The sequence below is a fragment of the Ipomoea triloba genome, chromosome 10 (genome assembly GCF_003576645.1).
Source record: "Ipomoea triloba cultivar NCNSP0323 chromosome 10, ASM357664v1".
Classification (NCBI taxonomy): domain Eukaryota; kingdom Viridiplantae; phylum Streptophyta; class Magnoliopsida; order Solanales; family Convolvulaceae; genus Ipomoea; species Ipomoea triloba.
The window spans coordinates 26,003,633-26,020,390 of record NC_044925.1 but is presented as its reverse complement, the minus strand read 5'-3'; the positions used below and the strand labels follow the sequence as shown (position 1 = coordinate 26,020,390).

Sequence of the window (16,758 nt, the reverse complement as noted above, 5' to 3'; positions counted from 1 at the left end):
AATAATGTAGAGAGCCACTCACAAGTTGGCAATCTGGTCACCATATTTGACCAATCGTTATACCGTGGACCAGAGTCCAAAGTGCCCAGTCCTATACGACGTCATTTTAAATTTTAATTTTAACGGTACATGATTTTATTATTATTATTATTATTTTGAAGATACAAATCTGAAATCCCTATCATTACTGAATACTTTGCTCCAATGCTCATTGCAGAAGAGTGGGGAAAAAAATGTGAATGGTTATTATACTACAAAGACTCAGGGCCAAAAAGATTATATCAATAAAGGTAAAGAAAGAAGAGTCCAAATAATGAACTAATGGTGTGGTGTAATTCACATACACAGACTACACATTACAAGTATGGATTTAGAAGCAACTGGCATGGGATGAAGAGGAGGAAGATTTCATCACCAACTGCCGGCTGCTGATTAACTACATTTACGCCTTTAAATTTCGCCTATTGTTCCGCCTTCTCTTGCTCCTGCGTTTTCGGCTCATTCTGTCGCTATCTTTATATGGATCTACCCAGTCCTTGTCCTCACTCACCGCTCGTTCCCAGCGCTCCTTGAATTTTAGCAGCTCTTGCGTGGACTGTCGCCGTATCTGAACGAGGCGGCAATTGAGTTTGTTTAATTCAACGACTAATCTACTTCAATATATCAAAATAAGAGGACAATGCCCAAAGAATGATGGCGGTAAAGAGAGAATAATGTGAAGTGTCTCACCTCGGATCTAACATCGACCACATGCTTCTGCAGTCCAAGAAAAAACAACAATGTAGGAATGAGTTCATCGTTATAAACTACTTAAACATGAAAAGATGTAAGTATCTGGGGCATAGAAACAAAATCCATACTTTTAAATCCCGAGGATTTGAAACCTGAAACAAATTAGAAAGGAAAAGAATTATCAACAAAGATATGGTAATAAGACCGAGTTTGAACTGTTGGCTTGAAAACTGGCCTAAATGCCTAATCTTCTAACTGATGAAGAGATGCAGAGTAAGAAATCCAAATTGCAAACGGTGGGTAAAAAAAATTCTATATGATCATCGACAAGAAAACTTATTTAGACAATAACTCACAACGCTAGAGCTTGTAAGGACAATATATAGAACAATTACCCTTTTCAGTGATTTCCCACCCAAAGTTTGGATGCTCTGGTGGACTATATACTCACTGTCAACCACACCAACTTTTTTCGTCCGGTCCCCCTACATAAGTTTGAAGAAAAATATGAAATGAATATAGCTTACAATCAACCCCCGCCACTAAATAAGCATATTTATCAAAAGGTTAATATTGCCAAAGAAAAAAAAACTAGAAACAGAAATACAGTTGAATTTTATTACATAAGTAGAAGAGTCGGACGAACAATCTTACCTGCGCACAATACCCAAGCTTAATGTCCAATCCCCATCCATGAACAAGATCATTCTGATAGAAAGAGTAATCATTGAATATTCCATAACACGGATTTAAGTTTGTGAGAATAATAGACAGGGAATTGCTTCAGTAATACTCTAAAACTTCCTAGGGCCACAACTGAGAGAGATGCCTATTCTTTCTCACCTGTATAAGATGCCAAGCACAATGCCATGCAGATCTTGAGAAGACTGGAGCCATTCCTTCCACAAATCTGCAAACGTATAGCGGTAAAGGCATTTCTGTAAGCTATAACAAAGAACCACCGGCATTTGAATCTTTATATATAGCTAGGTGGAACTAATATTTCTCTAAATACAAAGAAGAGCTTCTCCAAAAATAAAAACAAGCTATTTGTGAGGGAGAAGTTATATGACCATGCTCCATTAGTTGCATAGTTGCGGAGCCTAATCACAGTCCAAATTCAGAACGAAAAGAATACTTGATTGGTCAATTTCCTGAAAGTTAATACCAGAAATACAAACAAGCTTACCCAGTGCAGGGTGGACCGTCATTACTTTCAGTACATCTTGTACTACCTCGACCCTCGTATACCCTTCTGCTTAAAAGCAGTGTGTTAGTGTTGCTTGTATGATCAAAAGTGAAAATTTTTGAAGTCTTCACCATCCAGTTTACCTATGAAATTTTTGTGTTTTGCTTCTTATTGTAATTCGGTGGTGTATGCCAGTTGAATTCCGGTCCAGAGCTGGCTGAGATATCTCCAGTCCTTCTGACTTCACAATTTCAAGATATCTGAATTGAAAGAAGGCTCAGAGGCAATTAAAAAATAAATAAATAAATAAATAAAAGCAAAACAACAAAAAGAATAAGGTTTATGACATTTTTAATAGTGCATTGTAAATGTCAAAGAATCTAGAAACTAAAGTAGCTAACTTTAACACATTGAGTGCCTCAGTTCAGATCAAAGTTATAATAACTAGGGAGAGAACTAAATAATTCCTAGAGCACAATCTACCATACGGGAAAATTGGATATTTGGACATTTAACATTCATATTAACTTCGGCTGACAGCTGTTAATCATATTTGATGGTAAGAGGATTCAACCTAGAACCTACAAAACCATAAAACATATACAAAGGAATAACTTCTAAAGACACTTATCCAGTGAATGAAATAAATAACAAGTAAAAAGCCCATTACAGACCAATACGAAGCTGATACCTTCCAGGATGAAAGTTCGCTACACCCAAATCTTCATCCCATAAGAATATGTAGTCATAAGCAGATACAACAGCCGGATGTAGAAAACGCTTTGCAAACCACCTGAAAGAAATTTAGTCACTACATTTAATTCCATAAGATATGAATAGCAAATACTCAAAATTCTATTGTCCCTGGTGAAGAAAGTTTGAATAGAAGAATACAATAAGGAACGAACAATCTAGTAGAATCTACACAGAAAATATATCATGAAATATAAACCACCTAGGACATCCAACTAGGATTCCGGGATATATTTTCTCTCCGCATGTCAAAGATTTAGAATAATGAAATAATGCAAACTGGACTGGTGACAACTTCTCACTTCACTTTTTCTTAAACCTAATATCTCAATTACATGTCCCCCCACAAATATCCAAATTGCCAATCTGGAGGAAATATGTCTGCTTCTTACCATTTTGTTTGATTATGGGCAACTATATGAATGGCCTCCTTACTCCACTCAAGGTCCCACCACCCATCCAAATTTCCATCATAATGGAACAAAATAATTGTGAAATTCTCTGGAAGAAACTGAAAGAGGAAAACAAAACAAAAACAAGGATCAGGCAATGTATGTGTCATTATAAGTTTCACAGCCCCCTCCACCAAAATCCCAAAATTAGAGACAAACACAACAGACCTTTTGAGCAATTGCATTGACATTATCTTTCTGTTTAATGCCAACTGGCATTGCCAACAGGTTATGAGAGCCTGGAATATTAGCCTGGAAATGGAAAGATAACATATGCATGAAATGAGTATAAGTCACGTATGGGCATTGAGTTCAAATCAAAAGCATATGACCTGAGATAGATGAAGGAAAAGAAAGATATAAATGGAATTATCAGTATGAAATGGATGTAAATGTCTAAAAAGTTGCTTATTGAGTTATTGATACCAACTCTGTAAGGAGAAGGATACCACCTTGGACTTTGAGCTACTTGTTGACCAGAGAGGCTTTAACTCAAGATCAGATATAGCTTGTATGATACCATGAGGCAAACTACGTAACCCTGTGCCAGCCACACTAGAATCCTGAATCAAAGCATTGAAAGTGTCTTAAAATGGCAATGGGTGTGATGATGCTTAAGTTCAGAAAATTATAACACCAACTAGTACCTTTGAATTGTAGAAAGGGTCAAATTTTGATTCCATCTGATAAGAAAACAACAAACATTATTAGAGACTATAAGCAAGGTTAATAAAAACTAATAATGAAATATTTCCACACCTAAAATGCCATACAAATGACATAATTATCCAAGTCATTTTCTTATTTAGCCAATAGTAATAACTAAGTAGAACATTCATGCAAAATAAGAAGAGAGCTGCAAAACTCTTTTGTATGTTCTTCTATGATGGAAATGGTTTTAGCAAGAATAGCTACAACATCTTATTCATTCCAACATCAAACCTTCCAAATGCCTTCTGGATGGTTATAACAAAAAATCCTTTTGGAGTTTTAATGAAAGCAGTATTAAGAATTTCAAAAAAATAAACATAAAATGCCACTACCTAACTTTGGATTATACTTTTTGGTTATTCTGCACATAAATCACCTAAATACAGAACATGCAAGATTATGAGAGATGTACCTGTGTCTGTTGATGCTGATAATTAGTAGTCCTATATACAATAAACAACATTACTGTACAAACAATTCCCATAAATGGCAACTGCTTCATCCTCAGTCCACATGTCCCCTGCAAAGTCATTTCCACAAGTTTCACAAAACATAAATCCCAGTCTCTCTGTAAGTTGAAAATTAGGAAATGATAATTCCCAGCAACTTAGTCTGTATACGGAAATCCAAAATAACCAGAACTACACAACAACATACCCCTTCAAATGAGTCACCTCTTTTCTTCATAAGGGACTTCCATGATTTCATGTCCTTCATAGGTACAACTGATATTCAGAGGATGTCATTACCAGCTGCGAAATAAAAAATCAAAAAGAATAATTAAAACCATTTTTTGGATATGCATATAAGTAGAATCAGAGAAAGAAACAAAAGAATTCTAAATCCATCAACTAGCACATAGTTACAATAGATTCAGGAAATATAACTATTTCAAGATCAGGTATACATTGGCCCAAAGGAGAACCAAAGAAAAAGCCTTTCAAGCAGGTAAATACAACCTACATACAATGAACTATAACCAATATTTGCAACCTAATCAGCCTTTTTGGTTTATGTGGTGAAGTCAAATGCTCATTTGTCTATATTGGCATAGAATTCAGAAAAGGTTGCATGCAGGTCTCTAATATTTACTTTGTTACAGTCAACCCAAAATAATTCTCATTGGGCAGGGGTTATGTGTAAAATTACAAACAAAATAAAATTCAAAGCTGATTTTTTGTTATCATAAAAATCTCAGAAATGAAGAAATCACCTTCATCTTCCCCTGCACCGCTGAGGAGCCTCAATCCCATTTAATTTATACATACTTGAGACGAAATAAGAGGAAATTTAGTTTAAAAAATTAATTTTTTGGGTAGAAATTGCATGCCAGAAAAACAATAAGATAATTTGGTAACATGCAATAAAAATTGATGCTAAAAAATTGCTTCTGAGGAAAATGCATGTGAAAAAACAATAATATAATTGGCAAAATACAACAAAAATAGAGCAGTTTTTCCCCAAATAAAGAAAATTACATACTTATTTAAAAATGCGGAAAATTGCTTCATTTTAATACGTGTGAGGCCAACAGAAGCAAAACAAATATCTATGGCCATTTATACTGAAAAATTAAGGAAAACCGAGCTCTAATCAGATAAAAAACTGAACATTTTGGTCCAAAAAGGAAAATAAATAATGAAAGCTCACATTGCTTGCTACAAATATAGATTAGAATTATAACAATGCCCCCAACACAGACGATCTCCCGCATGCAACTCAATCCACGAATACTATCAAATCCAACATTGTGTTATTCCTTTTATACCAGGAAAAAAAAAACAAACAGTTCACCAAATGGATCTCGGCCCAAGCTCCATCAAAGAAGCGATAAGAAACAGAGCAAGCATGAGTACCTCGACCCGAATCGAATGAACGGAGCAGATAAATCGAGACGAAAACGATGCTCCGCGGCTCCGATTCACCGGGGCCGGAGAGCCGCGTGGATGTTCGTTTTAGCGTAAAGTGCAAGCCGGTGCCCCACCTTATAGAGACAGCTCCCTGTACGTATAGATACAGAGAGAGAAAAAATAAGAGAGAAAGCGGTGGAGGTGAGAAATGAGAATATCTGTTGTTGCGTTACTGTAGAGATAGGTAGGAGTATAGTTTGATTGAGGATTGGGCCTTGGGGGGTTCCTTGTGGGGTGTGGGGTGGGTAGGGAAGGTGATGATGAAAGAGTCGCAGACGAAAGTGTCGGAAACGCCACGTTTCAAGGAAAACAGAGGGAGATAGTGCCGCGTCGCGTCGCCGACGAGTGTTTGATTGTCACGACACCGCAGCTATTGTCGGAGGGATTTGCTCTTTCGCACCATATCTCTCTCTCTCTCTCTCTGCTGCTAAATATAAATTATCAAACCAAAATTTTTAGTGTGAAACGGACGCCCATAAAGGATTATTCAATAGGAATACCAGATTTATACATTTTTTTTATTAATTCGTAATAAATCAAATAATCAATGCATAAATATTTAATAAAAAATAAGTGTTATTCCCTTTTTAATAAATATTCTCCGAAATCGCCTCCTTTTGTGATATAAGGTGGTCCCATCGATATTATCAATTTAATTTTTATTTTTTTTATTTACTATAAAATCTGTTAGTTGCTATTAAAAATGTGTTTTAACTTTTAAGTAAAACTTTATTTATGATTCTAGCAATCAAAAGATTACACGGAAATCACTTTAAGTTACTCTTAGGTCATTCTCATTGGGAATCGAGCTTGTAACCTAGTTTGATTTTATCAATTTCATCTTTGATTCCTTTTTTTTTTTCAATAATAATATAATATTTTTTCCGAATTTACTATTTTGATTTTCTACTTCTAACTTCTAAGTCCTAATTTTAACATGGCAGCATTGGAATAAAAGGTATTGAAACCTTTTTCGTTTTCCTTTGTTATTACTTAAAAATACTATAGTATTGAGGTTTTTTTTAATGAAATTTTTATTTACTGTTTATTATCATTTAGATCAATAGTTTATAAGCCAAAAACCTTGTAGTTTAGTGGCATCCGGTGTCCCGGATTGTGGGAGTGGGTTCGAGCTTTAGTAGAGGCAACTGTTAACTTTTTGTGCTTCAGTAGGTTGAGAAAGTCATACTACATTGTAGCACAGTTAGTAGTACTAAAAAAAAGATTAATAATTTATAAACAATTTTAAAATAATCCCATCTTCACGATCTTAAGTGATATACCAAATCCAACATGTGACTCAATATAGGGAGTATTATATTCATTATGGCTTACACCTAAAATTTTTAAAACATTTTTAACAATGACATCTTATATTACTATATATAGGTCTGACTCTTACATGAAAACAAATTTTCTTTTTTGTGAGAATGAGACAAATGTTAGTTATTAATATAATAGATCTAACGATTGAAAAAAAAATTGGTATTAATTTCATAAATATACACTGATCAAATAGATTTAACGGTTTAGATTTAATAATGGGAAAAAATGAAAAAAAAATGTGGGGCTACTTTAATAAAAATACAAATTTTTAAGTGTGCTTGCAATTTTAATTATTCACGAATGTACTATTAAATATTTTTAATATGTCTTAATAATTACAAAAATGTTGCCAAATTTTTACTTAATTTTCAGTGCTAATCATTCTAAATAAACATGTTCATTGGGTCAAATTGATTTTTATGTACATATATTCAAGGAATTGGTTGTTTAGCATTAATTATAAAGTACATGGTAGTATAATTAGTACTTGGTGGGAATGCAACATAGGCCCCCTTTCATTTGTTTGTGATTATTCCAAGGAGTAGATATGTTTTAAGATTATGTGTGACCAATTCATTAGGGTCACCTTTTCAGGCACGGACTTAGGAAGCCTATGCATTAGTTTTTGTGATTTCAATGGGCATTAGTTGGATGGTAACTTGGTATTTGTAGACCATTTAATTTCTCCCACGACAATACAACATGCATGTTCTTCGTTTGTTTTGACTACAACTATTGTCATTGGTGTCTCCAATGTAGTACACTTTTCTTTCTCCTTTTTTTCTTTCAAGTACCAATAAGGCAATAATGGGGCGTCCCAACTATTAAAAACAATTTAAGGTTAATGAAAATTAATTCAATTTTTTTTTAACTCAGGTTTTTTGGTTTCGCCATAATATAACATGAACTCCATGAGTCTCTCTCCAAACTCATGAGAAGATACATTGAGTCAACGTGACGTCGAGAATCAACACCAAATTGTACATTTTTTTTGCACAAAGAGTCTAATCCAAATTCTCAATGCTCGTGGCATGAATTGAATCTTGTCATGCCACTAGAAGTACTATACATTAATTAAATTCTGTATACAAATTAATTTTGCTATAAAGCGTAACACCCGTAAAAAAAAAGGTTTCTCGAAACAAAATTATAATTGTCATTAATCAAGACAAATTTCTCTTTTGTCGTTATGTAATTTAGTTGATGCTTGAATAAGGATGAACCTCTATTTTGAGTTCAACCAACTCCCACTTGAATACTAAAAGATATTTTCATCACAAATTACGTGAAGTTTTAATTTTAGACATATAAATAGAATATCGTATATTGAAAGAGTTCCCCTCAAATACAACTCAAATTCACAAAAAAAAAAAATAAATAAATAAAATGATGGGCGGTGAATGCATCATGCATGTGTGGTATTTGGGAGATTTAAGGAGATTAGGATTTGGTAAATCTATGCCGGTGTGAATAGGCATGAAATGCATGTAACCAAAATCATAAAAGTTAATTAGAAGATGATCGATCACACACATCATATGAACATTTTCAGTGATTAATGCAAAAGACCAGACGTGCGTGTCAGATCAGTACCTTTGTACAACGTTATAGTCGTGACATTCGATTTGCGTTTGCATCTGCATCCGTTACACTTAATTTTATTAATTAATCCAGATAAAATTATTTATTTTGTTCCACCCAAATCACACTCTAAATTCATGATTTAGTGATTATAAATGTATAACCGCAATGTTCCAAGTTCGACTTTATGTATGAATTGCTTATTATTTTTTGCATTTTGATTCGGTCATCTATGAACAACTTATGCTGGTTTACTTCTTTTTTTTTTTTTTTTTTTGGGTCTTTTGTCGATTATAATCACAAAACATGTTATACTCATAACACACATTCAATAGCAGTTGCATACTAGCTTTTTCATAAATTAAAAGGTTAAAAATGTAAAGGGGTAAATGTTGATATATATTCAATTAATACAAAATTTAAAAATAAATGTAACGTCAATTGTTTGTCTTGTTGACAAGTAAATTGTGGAGTTTGGGGGAAAAAAAAACACAGGAATAATAGGCAAAGTTTTACTAGTAACCATGATCAATTAATATTTATGAAGTGTTTCATTTTTTTTATTTTGATTTTTGGATAGATCCAATAATGAAAGACTAAATGCATTATGTCACTAATAACACTAAAACTAATACGAAATACTCTGTACTAGTTAAGTCATATTATTGGAGTAGATATTGTTATTCCCCTATAATAATTATGAGACTATGGCTATAAGAGTGTCATTTTCACTACAATTATTACTAAAATGTCAATACAATGATTCAAACTAAATATATATTTTGCTACAATTATTTAACACTCGTGGTTTGTTAACCTTATACGGATCTTAATGATTGGAAAAGCAAACCTTTTTTTTAAAAAAAAGTTCATAGCTTATGGTCAATGCACAGACACACCTACCACCAACCATAATACATAATACAGTGCTAAATATAATGTGTATTTATAATGGGGTATTTGGTAAATAGCCAATTATTTGTTAATTGTGTTAGTGAGTTTGACTAGTTAATGACATTAGCTGATTTTAGAAAGATGTTTAGTAAATTAGTTGTTAGTTGATAGTTGATTACATGCAAAATAACATTCTCTACAAGCTGGTCGAAAAAACTGCTTTGGACAGTTTTTTGAATTTTAACATTTTGGAACAATAATCTATTACAAAAAAAACTAATTAAGCAAACACTTAAATTAATTGTTTAACTAAGCCAAACAACTAATAATGGTCAAATAATCCAAAATTGGCTATAAACTAACTATGTTACCAAACATGGCCAATATATATACTTGGTAAAGTTAAAGTATAACTCACGTTGTATGTACTTGCAAACTTGCAGTACAGAAAGTATATAATGAAACATGATTAAATTGATATGTCTTGAAAGGATTGAGTGAGTGAGTAAGTGAATATGATTTACGTATTAGAAAATAGTTTAATTACTTTCAACATTTTCTCAGTCAAACCCATCACATAAGATTTTATAATGAATTTTTACTGTTAGGTATGAATCTGTATCCAATCTGTGGATTTGAAAATATTTCATTCACACCTTCTAAGAGTGTATACCCAATCTAATTCGATTCGCTAATGACAGATTTGGTGGATCAAATTTTCCCTATAAGTAAATATAAATTCCATCATCTTCTAGAAAACGCAGATCATATCAGAATGAATATGACAAATTCATATTAACCTCCATATATATTATTTGGATTATTAAAAAAAAAATGAATATTCTCGTTACCTAAAAAATATATGTAGTTGGGATTTGGGAATGGTCTAGTTCATCTTATTCCATTTTCTCTTTCTCCATTTCTGAATTAATTAATTTATTATTTATGATATATACATATACTATATATAGAGTACTATTTTTCTTGGTATTAGCTGGGGGAGGTGGGGAGTTGGTCCAAAGTGGGTATATGGTCAAGTCGGCGTAAAAGACTCTGCCGTAAGCATTCTCATAATCTAGGAAATTATTGAATTTTTAAATAATATGACTATATTTTATTTTTTTACCTTAAAAAAATAAAACATCGTATTTTAGGAAAAGACCCGGGTCTTGTTGGACACGTGTGATATTGTCCTATTGTTATTATTAAAAACCCATCCTTGATTCTGACAATCTCCAAGAATTCACAAAAGATTTCGATTTCATGAATCAAATACCGAAAACAGTGGCTGAATTAGCATTTTCTATTGTTGGAAATTTTATTATTTTGTGAATACCTATTTTTTTAATAAATAAAATTCTTTATATTGGTTAACTTCCATTCTGCAAGTAATTAATTTTTAAACAAATATAACAACAAAATTAATCAATTAAAAAAAAGAAGATTTGAGAGGTTTTGAATTGAAAGTCTTCCCAATATTATTTAAATTTTATAATTTTCTTATGTATAATGACATTTTAAAGAAGTCAACATGTAATCCTACAAAATGTTAGGTTTAACTGGTGAGGTTTTTGCCTGTTAACAACTACAAACTTACTCCATATACTGATATACATATATAAAATATATTTCAAAGTATTCTGAAATACCTTATTTTTTTTCTTTTTTTTTTTTTAGATTACAAGGGAATCTCGAAATCGCTATACAAGGATATGCATTAAATAAATTCCGCTCTTATGTAATAGCCTGCAAATAACACCGGAGAGGTAAACCACACTAAAAATTCATGTATGACAAGCTCGACAAAAAAGTATTAAAGTCTTGTGATTACTAAACCTGGAATGGAATTACCCTTTTTTTTTTTACTACATATTTTACCAGCAAAGACTTCAAGTCTTCAACTCATGTCTAGACCAGATGGGCTGAGTTCAATTAGACATCAAACACAATATCAAGGAATGAATCTTAGGCCCAAATAGGAAGTTGGGCCTATATGCCAAATTGGGCTTGACTAATATTGGGAAATATATACTGCTTTATTTGTGGATTTCTACCTTCAATCAATTTAATTCTTAGTATGACATTCTAAAAAAAAATTCCATTATGAACTAAAAAGGGGGGAAAATGTACATTGTTTCACAGTTCTAAGCTAAACAATTATACTGGCCGGAAAAAAGGAATATTCAGTTGGCCAGAAAATTTGGTGTTCACCTTAATTCAGTCTTTGCCGGGTCATTTTCCTTTCCTTCAGTACAAGCGGCTTAGATCCCATCTCTCCCTTTGGCATAGTTTTATGCAATGAATCTTCCTTCTCCGAAGCTCGATGGCGAAAAACTTGATTCCCCGATGCGCGCTTCCCCGCCTTCCCGGGTTGCTTGAAGCCTTTCTTTGCTGTCACGAGTGATTGCAAAGGAGGGCTTGAATCAGGGTCACTCGGTCTTTTGAGCCCTTCAAGTGACCTAGGAACAGCATTCTTGTTGTTGTTGTTGTTCTGCAACATGGCTGGAATTCTTTGCTTGGTTGGGCGGGGCCTGGCGCTTCGTGGCTTCACGGGAGGACAGCATATGGTTGGCAGAGGGAGGAGAACGAAGGCGGTTTTGGTGTAGGGCCCTCTGTACTGATGCTGGCGGTATGCTTTGGTGACGAGATCTCTCAGGGCCAGAGCTGCTTTGTATTCCCGAGTTCTCTTTGAGTAGAATACGAGGGCATTGTTTGCCAGTAAAAGCAGGTCCCTGAAGAGTTCTACGGATGATTTGATCGAAAGGGTTGCTAGTTTTGATCTTATTGTTTCCATGTCCATGTGGCGTCTGATTATTTTCTTGTACCTCGCTCGCTTCTGGGGCCCATTCGTGGTGGAACATGAATGTGAGTTCACAGATGGCATAAAAATCTGGCATAAGAACATAGAAAAAGCGGTTTTAAAGACTTAAACGCTTAATAATACCTGACTATCGAGGCGATGCCTAAAGACCAACGCGGGTTCTCTCTGTGCAATGTTGTTGAAGACATCCATCAAGCCGTTGTTCTTCACACTACACAAGCTTCCTTTATGATTATCGACGCTGGAAGGTCTTCTAGTCTGGTCATAGCCGACTGACGCTTCCTTGCTGGGAGAAATCGAGGCAGCACTCGTTGAACACACGTTTTCGCTCTCGCCAATGCTCCCTTCTTTGGAATCCCAAACTCGGTCCTTCCTCTTTCTGTTACCTCTTCTCTTCTTCACGGTCCCTCCGTGTTTATTACACGCCAGTTTGCTTATGCTCGGCACTTTCTCCCGCTCACAACTCTCGGATCCTTCCATCTTCGACTCGGTCTCTGTGGCCGATGTCAAAGCGGGAATTTGACATTCATGCGACTCATCTGTTCTGATATTTTGGGTGAAGCTGCCCGCGGATAGGCCGTCCTTGGATCCCTCCTTTTGGAATAACTCAACGGCCTCGGATTTTACCAAAGGAACAGGCGATTCAGCTTGGCCTGAACGTTCTCTCTTGGCCTTTAGAATTTCTATCTTTGACTTGAGCGATCTGAGATGGAAATGGAGAAAATACAAGGTAACGGAATTACATATCGCAAAACACACATTTGTTGAAAAAATAAATAAATTCTCATGCTAAGAATAAGAAAACAACTAATTGGTAAGAAATGTAATTGATTTGAGAGTCAAAAAGAGAAATCCGAGAAATTGTGCTTAAGACTGATGAAGATGCTGGCACCAAGAACATAAAAACGTGATTGTATGCAGTAGTGATGACACTCGAAAGTCGAAACTAATATACTTTGCATATCCAAAGTTCCATATAGTTTAACCTCAATCGAAACGGAAGAAGATTACTAACCCAATCGAACCTTCAGATCTCTCCAATTCCTGTTTCAGTTCTTCAATTCGCCGCTTTCTTAGCTCTTCAAACCAAAACCTGAGAGATAAAGTAAGAGCAGCAAATTTATTAGTGCACAACACATAACATAACAAAAATACAAAACCCTAATAGATCAATTAAACTAAGCTTTCACTGAATTTTCCATTTCTCTGACAAATCAATCTTCAGTTACAGAGCCAAAGACATAACGCATACAAACGATTGAACCAACCTAAGCACCAAACCCTTGTCCAAGCACAAACGGCACAAGTTTTGGATCATATGAATCATTATTCGATAGTTACAACAACACGTAATGAAATTGAATCACATAACTTACTTGCAGCCAGAGTACTGCTTTCGCAAATCCTCATACCTGGCCTTGCAAGCCTGTAATCGTAAAAGTTTCAAACTTTCAATCAAATTCAAACGCAAATGCAACAACATAAGCATTCCTCTCTTCACAAATTCACACCCAAATTTCATACTTTTTCGATAATTTCTCCCGCTTACATGCATTTACAGACCAATGTATGGTTACAGATACTGTATAAGATCATTAATTTTGATCATCTTCTGCAATAAAGCTTTCAACTTGGTGCATTTAGGACTTGTCTCTATATAAACTTTCACATTTTTCTTTTCCTTTGAAATTATGAAAGATTTTATTTCCATAAGAAAATATATAACAACATATAACAACATTTTGAATATGATTATCCAAACATTGAAAATGTACATAAAAACATAATCAAATATATTAATCATGTTGAAATTAATGTAGCAAACAATATGAAAAAGATACATAGTTCTAACCTCGGGGGTGAAGTTGTTCGGGTAGACCGTCCGGGCCCGGAGCTCCGAAGCGACGACGTTCCAGTCGTCCGTACCGTGCCGGAGAACGGCACCGCCGAGGATAAGCTCCTCCCAGGTGCCCCACCTCATCTTCGGCCCCACCACCATCGTGGACGGAAAATTCTTCAATTCCCACGTGGACGGCCCAGATAATTCCCACCACCTTTTGCAATTTAAAAAAATAGAAAACAGAAAACAAAAAACGCTCCGGTTTTAGGAAACTTCTGGAGCACGCGCAACCGCCTGCAAAGGCGAACTTTTTTCGCCGAGAAAATGAAATCAAAAGAAAGACGGCGGCGAGGAGGCTAATAAAGGAGGAAATGGAAATTGGGAAAAACCTGGAAATAGAATTTTTTGATTGCGGGATGCAAAAGGCGGGATTTTGGCGGGCGGTTTTGGGAATTTTCAATTCTTGTGGGGTACGGCACGGGGGAGAAAATGAGTTGAAAGTATTTGAGAATTTTTTTTTCTCTTTTTTTTTTTTTTTTTTTTAATCAGGTGGCGAAGAAGAAGAAGAAAACGATGAATTTCAACAATCCCAATCCAAATTTCTCAATGCGAAAAACATGGAAGACGAAGACGAAATCAACAGATATTTATACTCTCTCTCTCTCTCTTTCTCTCTCCCTCCATCGGAATCTCAGATTTTGCCATTTCGGTAATCTCTTCCTTTTTCCATTTCTCTCTCCCTCTCTCTCTCTCACTCTCTCTGAGCGAGATGGCGCTTTTTTGGGCTTCCGCACTTGAGATTACCGAAATGACCCTGTCTTTTGAAATTTGACACGCATGTCCTCCTCCTCCTCGTATCGTGTGATGTTTCGAATTGTTTCAACGTGGCGTGATCTTAGATCGTTGGTAAATGTAAAACCAATCATATAGTTTGTATTGATTTCATTAAGGTGCCGTGGGTAACATTATTAATTCATTCTCGGTGCTTTTATATATACGGAGTGTATATATATATATATAGCAAAAATTTGTGTGAGACAAAATATGCTCTTTTTAATATTTTATTGTGCACATTTTAGTAACATAATGTTTGTTTTTTAAAAATATCTAGAAGTATACAATTTAATGTTAAAAATTACACGATAAAATTGACGATAATTATGAAAATGCAACATTATAAAAAAAATTGATCTAATCCATTTATTTTTTGATATGTAAAGTTAAAATCGGGTTTAATTTTATCATGAGTATATTATAGTTTGGTCCCCGCGCCCGACACACACACACAATATATTACATAACAACGTATTTATTTAATGCACATCCTCAAGTGGTAATTGATGTTTTCTTCATCGCCTCAAACAGGATATAATATTATTGTATAGTGCAAAAGTTTAGTTAATTAGATTCTACATTCTATTATTTTTATATATTATGTCCGATATGTCTAATTTTTGTCAATACAAATGTACATAATCTCTTCACATTAAACCCGATTCTACATTATGATCAATATTATAGAAATTTCTTTACATATAAATAATTTCATTTTGATGTTATCGAAAACAAAATTTAATTTCATCTGCCGATCTACTTTCTTTTTCAATTATTTATTGCATTACGTTTTAGCGATCTACTTGTCGATGTTCACTGTCATCATTGACTCAATTTACAGTCATCGCATATCTTAATATATTTTTTATATACACGTCTACAAACATAATAAATTTACAGTCATCGCATATCTTAATATATTTTTATATACACGTCTACAAACTTAATAAAAGTCAATAAAGTTAAGTCTCTAATGGGAACTAAAAAATGTTAGAGTAATTGTTAGCTAAAATAAATGGTTAATATTATTTTGATTTTTTTTTTAATTCTACTTTACCCTCATTATATAATTTACTTTTTTTTTTAAATAATCATGCATTTCGTCAGTGTAAATTTTAGTAACAAAATATTCAGCTAACTATTTATTATTCTTTCCCATCTTAATCAAAATTGACATAATTATTGAACATATACTATGAATATGTTAGAGTGTATTAAAAAATATAATATAATATTTAACATGAACTTTGATTAATTAATCAAGAAATTATTTATGGCGGAAGTGACAACAAGAGGAAGCATGGATCATGTCAACTGGTCAAATTAATAGAGTTTTGTGTTGCAAAAATTATATTTGGGTATTATCTACTTCCAGTGATGGTGTTTCCCTTTAAAACTGTTATTCAACCAGTTAATCAATTATTTCTACCATAGGTCATATTTATGAATTCTTGAAATATTTACTTTTATAGAAAATTTGATAATATTGCATTGATATTGCAATGCGCGTGTAGTATGGTAACTAGTAATGATATAACTCATATGAGTATTCTCTTACATATTATTAGCCATGCCTCACACCTAATTGCAGGGACGGATTTAGAGATTTCATTTAGAATTCGTTGGAAATCTAAAAAATGTTTTTCGTAAAATAATTTTCATAAAATATCTCATTTTCCATAAAATAATTTAATTTTTGAATTAAAGGTCATGGA

General features: G+C 33.8%; 2 protein-coding genes across 7 annotated transcripts; both read right to left on the bottom strand.

Annotated features, from left to right (window-relative positions):
* Positions 1 to 226: 226 nt before the first annotated feature.
* LOC116032711 lies at positions 227 to 6,218 on the bottom strand. 5 transcript variants are annotated; one of them, XM_031275413.1, is made up of 17 exons: positions 5,694 to 6,218; positions 5,051 to 5,104; positions 4,495 to 4,589; positions 4,250 to 4,357; positions 3,774 to 3,809; positions 3,579 to 3,689; positions 3,295 to 3,378; positions 3,067 to 3,185; positions 2,613 to 2,714; positions 2,065 to 2,181; positions 1,922 to 1,987; positions 1,576 to 1,642; positions 1,387 to 1,440; positions 1,089 to 1,217; positions 861 to 884; positions 730 to 756; positions 227 to 607 (listed from the first exon to the last, which is right to left on the bottom strand). In XM_031275413.1, exons 3-17 carry the CDS (start codon positions 4,552 to 4,554, stop codon positions 443 to 445), a joined length of 1,269 nt encoding a protein of 422 aa, XP_031131273.1. In that variant the 5' UTR covers positions 4,555 to 4,589; positions 5,051 to 5,104; positions 5,694 to 6,218; the 3' UTR covers positions 227 to 442. The 5 variants fall into 5 exon arrangements, with proteins under 5 accessions (XP_031131273.1, XP_031131274.1, XP_031131271.1 ...); XM_031275414.1 differs by lacking the exon at positions 5,694 to 6,218 and adding an exon at positions 5,488 to 5,664; XM_031275411.1 differs by lacking the exon at positions 5,051 to 5,104.
* Positions 6,219 to 11,626: 5,408 nt separating this feature from the next.
* On the bottom strand, positions 11,627 to 14,964 carry LOC116032458. 2 transcript variants are annotated; one of them, XM_031275026.1, is made up of 6 exons: positions 14,599 to 14,964; positions 14,222 to 14,516; positions 13,746 to 13,795; positions 13,385 to 13,462; positions 12,493 to 13,072; positions 11,627 to 12,384 (listed from the first exon to the last, which is right to left on the bottom strand). In XM_031275026.1, exons 2-6 carry the CDS (start codon positions 14,366 to 14,368, stop codon positions 11,761 to 11,763), a joined length of 1,479 nt encoding a protein of 492 aa, XP_031130886.1. In that variant the 5' UTR covers positions 14,369 to 14,516; positions 14,599 to 14,964; the 3' UTR covers positions 11,627 to 11,760. The 2 variants fall into 2 exon arrangements, with proteins under 2 accessions (XP_031130886.1, XP_031130887.1); XM_031275027.1 differs by having other exon boundaries at positions 14,222 to 14,423.
* Between the last annotated feature and the right edge of the window lie 1,794 nt (positions 14,965 to 16,758).

What these genes read in the sequence shown, in the direction of transcription:
- LOC116032458 (XM_031275026.1), bottom strand. Translation starts at nt 14,368, where the DNA reads ATGGTGGTGGGGCCGAAGATGAGGTGGGGCACCTGGGAGGAGCTTATC. An exon ending in AAGCAGTACTCTGGCTGCAA is followed by an intron (nt 13,463 to 13,745) that starts GTAAGTTATGTG and finishes TTTATCTCTCAG; the next exon opens with GTTTTGGTTTGAAGAGCTAA. An exon ending in AGATCTGAAGGTTCGATTGG is followed by an intron (nt 13,073 to 13,384) that starts GTTAGTAATCTT and finishes TTTCCATCTCAG; the next exon opens with ATCGCTCAAGTCAAAGATAG.
- LOC116032711 (XM_031275413.1), bottom strand. Translation starts at nt 4,554, where the DNA reads ATGAAGGACATGAAATCATGGAAGTCCCTTATGAAGAAAAGAGGTGAC. An exon ending in CAAGTAGCTCAAAGTCCAAG is followed by an intron (nt 3,379 to 3,578) that starts GTGGTATCCTTC and finishes TTCCATTTCCAG; the next exon opens with GCTAATATTCCAGGCTCTCA. An exon ending in AGCTTGGGTATTGTGCGCAG is followed by an intron (nt 1,218 to 1,386) that starts GTAAGATTGTTC and finishes AAACTTATGTAG; the next exon opens with GGGGACCGGACGAAAAAAGT.